General features: G+C 54.8%; 2 protein-coding genes across 2 annotated transcripts in view; one reads left to right on the top strand and one right to left on the bottom strand.

Moving 5' to 3' along the window:
* Positions 1-1,002, bottom strand: part of LOC103760553 (lipase member M) — a 3,964-nt gene extending 2,962 nt beyond the window's left edge. Inside the window, exons 1-3 of the mRNA XM_029962599.1 lie at positions 904-1,002; positions 486-603; positions 1-43 (exon numbers count right to left, since the gene is read on the bottom strand). The exon at positions 1-43 is cut by the window's left edge and continues 198 nt beyond it. Of these exons, the coding sequence (XP_029818459.1) occupies positions 1-43; positions 486-603; positions 904-1,002 (260 nt within the window). The remainder of the gene's footprint in view (positions 44-485; positions 604-903) is intronic.
* Positions 1,003-2,775: 1,773 nt separating this feature from the next.
* Positions 2,776-6,444, top strand: part of LOC108640618 (lysosomal acid lipase/cholesteryl ester hydrolase-like) — a gene marked incomplete at its 3' end in the record, with an annotated part of 13,002 nt that continues 9,333 nt past the window's right edge. Inside the window, exon 1 of the mRNA XM_029962600.1 lies at positions 2,776-2,811. Within this exon, the coding sequence (XP_029818460.1) occupies positions 2,776-2,811 (36 nt within the window). The remainder of the gene's footprint in view (positions 2,812-6,444) is intronic.

Here is a 6,444-nt window from a genome sequence, read left to right on the forward strand (position 1 = left end):
TCCAAAGAGAACCCGTGCACGATCAACACGGGTGTCCTGGGTGCTGGAAAAGGAGGTAGCAGGTAGTTGAGAGAAGAAGATGCCTTTCCCCTATGGAAATAAAACACCCCTGTGCATCTTGATGTAATTTTCCACAGGCTGCACGCTAAACATTCCCCAATCCCATCATTTCCCTGGCTCTGCTGGTGCTTTTTTTGTTGGAAGGGCTTTTGCCATCCCAGGCCCCGAGCTCTCAGGGAACACTGGACCAGGACATGGGGTTTGCTGCAGGGAAGGAGGTGCTGGGGCTCACTGGGTCACGTTGCCCCTTCCTGGATGCTGAGCTCCTGCATCCCAAGGGACAGCTCAGGGCAGCTGGGCAAACACTTCTCGTGCCTCTTCTAGCTGCCAAAACCCCCTGTGAAGGCAGGGGCAGTCCCACTGGCTGCCCTTGCACGCTGCCTCGTCTCTGGCAGGGTCACAGCTGCTTCACCCTCGGTGCCCACCTGAGTGCCCAGCACCCGCTCTGCCGTGGGGGATCCTGTTGAGGCTGAGGATGTAGCCGTCCTCTGTCGTCACCTCGTACTCCTCGCTGGGATAGCCCTGGAAACGGATCTTCTGGCTCTGCAGGGACAATGGTGCAGGGGGAGAGGGTGAGCCACCACCCCATGCCTGACCTCAGTTTGACCCGCTCCGGCCACCCGCTGTCTGAAGGTCCCTCTGCACTAAAGGAAGAGCAGGGAGAGACCAAGCTCACGCTGAGGGCATGAAGTGAGTGACACCCATGCAAATACAGGACACTTTTGACGCTCCCAGATCCCCAGATGTCAGGAACAGGGATGGGGTGAGCCCAGCTGGTCCCTCAGGAAGGGCTTTGGGGAAGCCTGGGTTCCGCAGGGGTGTGTTTGCCCTCCCAGCACTTACAATGTTCATGAACCTCTCGGGGTTGTGGAGTTCTTCAGTGACTGGGATGGCACCGCCCAGGCCCTGGGACAGGCACAGGGCCACCAGCAGCAGCCACATCTCCCCTCTCCGCAGCACCTGGGGGACGATGGGGTTGGCATGAGCAGGGGGGGCACTGGCAGCACGAGGGAACTCTGTGCAGCTCCAGCATCCAGCAGCCCCATGCTGCAACGTGGGGCAGGTGTTTCCAACCCCCTGTGCAGTCAGGAACCCATTCCGAGCCTCTTGCTGACCATTCCCACCTAGTCCAGCTGCAACTGCAGTGTGGGACAAGCAGCCTCCTGCCACCCCCCCACTGGGAAAAGCACAGGGGTGCTTTCAGGGGATGCATTTCAGGGGAAGCATCGTCCCTCAAGCAGGGAGGGGTTGTGTCAGAGATCCATTCTGCCGGAGCCTCCCTGCTCCATCCCTGCCCTGGGTGGTTTACAGCTCGTTGCCCCGTGCTCCTGGTGTGCCCTGCCATCCCCAGCACACCAGCCCAAGAGGTTCCAGACTTCAGGACAGATCCAGCAAAGTCCATTTCCCTAATGATGCTGTTGCAGGAGCTAAAGATAACTCCTTCTCTCCCAGAGGAGTTGTCTGGGAGCATTTTCCCAGCATCCTCACAGCATGGAAAGCTTTTCCTGGGTTGCTCAGCAAAATGGCAACACCTACCCACTGCATGTGGGGCATGGAAAAAAATCTCACTATGACAGGAAAACAAAGTGCCAACTCAAGTCTTGCTCTGTGTTCAAGTCCACCATCAACATCTCAGTGCCTACATCTCCATGAGGAGAGGATATCCTGGGGTTCCACTGCTGGGATGGTTGAAGGAAGGAGAGGACAGATTGTTCTGTGACCCTGTAGACAAACCACATTGCTGAACCAGACATCCTCTTGCCCTGTCCAGTTGCCCAACACCAGTGTCCACAACTACAGATTGGACCTGTTGGTGCAAATCACCACTTTAAGATGCTTTTAGTCCTGCAGCCCCTCCAGCTGCACGTGGAAGGAAGGTGGGAAGGGCAGCAGGCAGGCAGGAGTTACAGCAGCTGAATCTCACCCAGCTTAGTTGCACACAGACACAGGCAAGACATTGCAGGCCAGGCCTGGGGACATCAAAGACTGGCCAAATTACTGAAATAGCCACTCCAGTAAGCAAGTGGATTACTGGGGACCGAGAAGCCAAGCCTCCACAGGAATTAGGAGAGGCCAGATATGACAAGATGCTTCTCAGGGCTGTTTTCTTGTTGCAAAACCCACACAGAGTTTCATACCTGTTGTGTTTTCTTGTTGAGCTTGTCACTTGGGAAAGAGCTTCTTTCCCTTGGGTCTGCAACTTGGCTGGATAAAACCAGGGCTGGCCTGAGCAGCACTGGAGGTGGTCCTGCTCTGAGTAGGAAGTTGGACCAGAAGTCTGCAGAAGTCCCCTTAAAAAAGCCATGGCTGGGCTGGAGCCAGCTGGAGCAGCCTTTCCCTGTCCCCTGTCCAGAAAGGGGTCCAATCCTTGCCAAGTTCTGCCCCTACAGTCCATCTCCCTTCCATCTGCAGCCAGCCCTGCACTCCACCACATGCAAGAGGACCATCCACTGCTCCATGACCAGCAACAGCCCACAGGCCTGTGGTTTCTGCAGCTCGTGCACATTTTGTGATGAGAATTTCCTGCTCCAAACACCCTCTCAGCCAGCTCCTGAGCTGTGGCACTAAGACTTCCCACATGTCTTGGAGGTCACCACCACCATGCTGGAGGCTCTGCTGCCCACCCCAGTGTCACCCAGATGTTGTGGTGGCACACCACGGTGGCCACAAGCTGTGCCACAAACACCACAGATTCCAGAGAGTGGTCACTGAGAGATGAACAGTCAGCAGTTACAGAAGCAACTCCTCCTGGTATCCCAAGGGATTAAAGCCCTTGTGGCAAAGAGGGAAGGATTAGTCACTGTGCATTCCTGTGGCACTCAGCAAGCACTAACAGACCCCGGGGCTGGGGGGTGAACACAGGGTAGGAACACATAAAGACAAGCCCAAATGACAGATGGGAGGGAGGCTGCAACACATCCCACCATCCAAACCCACAACCACCAGTGACAAACTGCTGCTCTGCTACAGGTCCCTGGGCATGGGCAAGCAGGACAGAGATGGTCTCTGCTCCTCCTCAGAGCTGCCCTTCCCCATGCATCAGCCCTGAGTGATCCAACCCAGCCAACATCCCCCTCACACAGCCAATATGGATAAAGACCCAGGAAAATGTCTAACCACATCCAGGAGGACTCACAGCACCCCCTCAGCTCACTGGGAAGCACCAGAGCTCATGCCTGCAAAAAAAAGTGAGAAGCTCAGATGCAGAGCTGCGAAGCAGACCCTTTAACTGTGATGGTGACCACAATGCTCAAGTTCTCCATGCATAAATGAGCAGCTGGAGGGATAATAAAGCCTCTTGGCTTGGTTGGGATCCTTTCTTTCAGCAGCAGCCCGGGCCAGAAGGAGAGCAGGCACTGCACCTCGACCTACCTGCTGCTCCAGGCCCATCCGTGCCGTCAGCAGGGTTGGTGGCACTGAGCAAACCCATCCTCCTGGCTTATAAAGACACATGGAGGGGTTGGGACTCATCCATCAACACCTGAAAGCCCAGTCCCTCTCCAGTCACACTGCCCAATGCTCCTCCCCTGCCCAGTGATCCACACACAGCATCCCAGATCCCAGGGAGCTCAGCAGCAAAGTCCCACATCCTAAAAAGGCAGGTGAGCTGCTGGGCAACATCCCCATCACCAGCAGCAGCACAGGTCTTGTGGTGTCCTCCAGCTGGGAGCTGCATTTTTGGCATTCCTCTGCAGAGGAATTCCAGCTGCCTGCCTGTCACACCAGGGGACTCCAGGGCTGGACCCAGCACACCAGGGCCACACCTCCCTCTTTAACCACTCAGCTCAGCATCCAAGGGACAATTGCTCCTCCTTGAAGCCAAGGTGTGCTTTCCACCCTGCTGATGACCTGTGGTGGTTTGCAAAATAGCCTCAGAGGGAGGGTTGGGAGGGGTTCAGTCATGCGAGCAGTAAAATGATCAGGTAGGGACAGAGCTCAGCACAGGCTGCACAGAGCTTTGCTTCTCCCCCTGGTGACGAAGGAGGAAAGCAGACCAAAGACATGAGTGCCCTGGGGGCTTGGGGGTTGGGTGGGGCTTTTTTTTCAGTAGCAGACTTTACACTCTGCTCCACTCACACAAACCAGAAAAACCTGAGCTCAAGTTTCTTGCTAAATCAAACTCAACAGCACCCATGCACACACAAAAAGAAATGTCTCACCAGCTCTGCATCACAAAGAACAACAAAACCCCTTATAATCAGCTGGAAAATACAGGGGATTTATGGAGGGGCTTGTTTCTCCCCCTCCTGCTCCTCCACAACTGCAGAGAGAAGAAATGCAAAGCCAGCCAGGGCATGGTGGTGATGCTGACTGGCAGCAGCCTCTGCGAGTCTGTGGTCCAGCCTTGGCCCCCATCAGGGACAACCTCACAGGGCCTGAAATTACACCAATGCAACTAAAACCCCCCTCTCACCCCGACAAAGCAGCACAGTCATGGTGTCACTGTCCCCAGCACAGATGGTGACAGGGCTGGACCTGGACAGGCTGCCCTCTCCCATCCTCCCAGCAGAGAGGGCTCCATCCCCACAGAGCTCCTGCCCTGGGTGGCCAGGCTAAAGAACCACCTCAAGAGGTGGACAATTGTGTTGTTTTGTTGTTTTTTTTTTTAAATATGTCAAACCCCAACACCTTCCATGAGGGTTTGGGCAAGAGACCATCTCCCTCACCAGCACTTTCACAGCACCCTCTGCCGCCCAGGCTTTCCCATTTCCTTCAGAGAGCACCATCCCATGGACAAGGATCGCTCCAAGACCTCGGTGCCTGCACGACCAAACAGCAGCCAGCTGAAGCGCAGAGAAATTTCGGAAAGAGCGCCTGAGACTAAAGCAGCTCGGGGCACAGAAGTGCCCGGCTGGTCGTGTTTGGTGCTGGCTGTGTTTGGTGCAGCCCAGGGTGAGGTTTTCCCCCTTGCTGCCCGGGCACTCTGCTCTCTGCTGCCCCACGTTGAGCTGCTGCCAACCAGCCGCTCCGGGTCCCTCTGCACGGCAGCTCCCCACCCACACGTGGGGGATGTTCGACGTGCTCGCACCGCTCCTGTGCTAACAGCAGCACTGGTTCACCCTGTGGCTGCTTTCAAGTAATCCCCTCCTCTTTCCCTCCCCCTCAGTGGGTGTTTGTTGTTACAGGAGGAAAATAAAATGACTTTTAAAACATTTGGAATGAGCTCGACTCAGAATTCTTTTTCTGATTTGTTCATGCCTTAATAGTCTGAACTGGGGTCATCCTGGGGGGCTCCCAGCCCCATTTTACCAGTGCTCTGGGAGACAAGGGGAGTACCCCTGGTAGTGAGATACCAGCTGGGACTGGTGCAGAGGAGGGTGAGGGAGTGGGGATGGTGCACAAAGCCCCAGCAGATGTGCTGGATCCTCGCTGGAGAGCCTCCATCCCACTGCTAGAGCCATGGGATCTGCATGTTGGAAATGTCTGAGGACACCTTGGTGAAGGCTCAGCTCCTGCTCTGCTCTCTCTCCATCAGACTCAGGTAATAGGGGAACTGGGCCAGTGGAAGGTGTCCCTGCCCATGGCAGGGGTGGCACTGGATGGGATTTCTGGTTCCATCCAGGTGTCTGCAGATGCTGGGACGGGGCTGTTGGTGCCTTGTAGCACAACTGCAGTGGCTCTGCTTGAGTTGTTATCTCTGAAGGGGTTTTGCTTTCTAGAACTGACCACAGAGGAGAACAGGACAGGGTGAGGTAACCTCAGGGTGCCAGAAGGAGGCTGTGGGTGAGATAGGATCTCTCTGCATTGACAGTGATTACCTGCCTCACTTGGTAGGGTTGTAATGACATCTTTGTCTGGGGGATGAGTTGCTCCCAGCAGGGCTGTGCCCTGGAGCAGCATTCTTCCAGCACTGCACTGGGCTCATGCCATGGCCATCAGGGCAAAGGCAGGAAGACCTTGCTGTCTTTGCAAATAAACACCCAAATCTTTTCCCCAACAGGCTTCTGAGAAGGCTGCAAGAAACTGGAGTCCTAGAATTGTTAAAGTTGCAAGACATCTCCAAGATCATCGGGTCCAACCTTTATTGTGGCACCCCTGTGTTTGTCACTAAGCCACGTCCCCACCTGCCATTATTGAAATGTAGTTGAAAAATACTTTTAACTTCTGAAAATTCCTAAGAAGTTCAGGCTTTAGTCTCTTCCTGTTCAGGTTAGAAGTTTCTGCCACTTCTGCAATTGTCTGGTGCAGTGTTTGCATTCTCTTCATTCCTTGTCAGTCTCCCATCAAAGCACTTGGGTGAAGTTCTGGAAGTTCTAAAGCAGGTTCTGGAAGCACCCTGCTCCCCATGGCACTGGTACTTGCTTCCCATCTGCTCTTAAAGGCTAACCAAGGGATGAAGAGGTGTCTTTGGGAAGGAAACAGGGCAGTAAATTGATTTATGCT

The sequence above is a fragment of the Manacus vitellinus genome, unplaced genomic scaffold, assembly GCF_001715985.3.
Source record: "Manacus vitellinus isolate BGI_N305 unplaced genomic scaffold, ASM171598v3 scaffold_48_pilon, whole genome shotgun sequence".
NCBI lineage: Eukaryota > Metazoa > Chordata > Aves > Passeriformes > Pipridae > Manacus > Manacus vitellinus.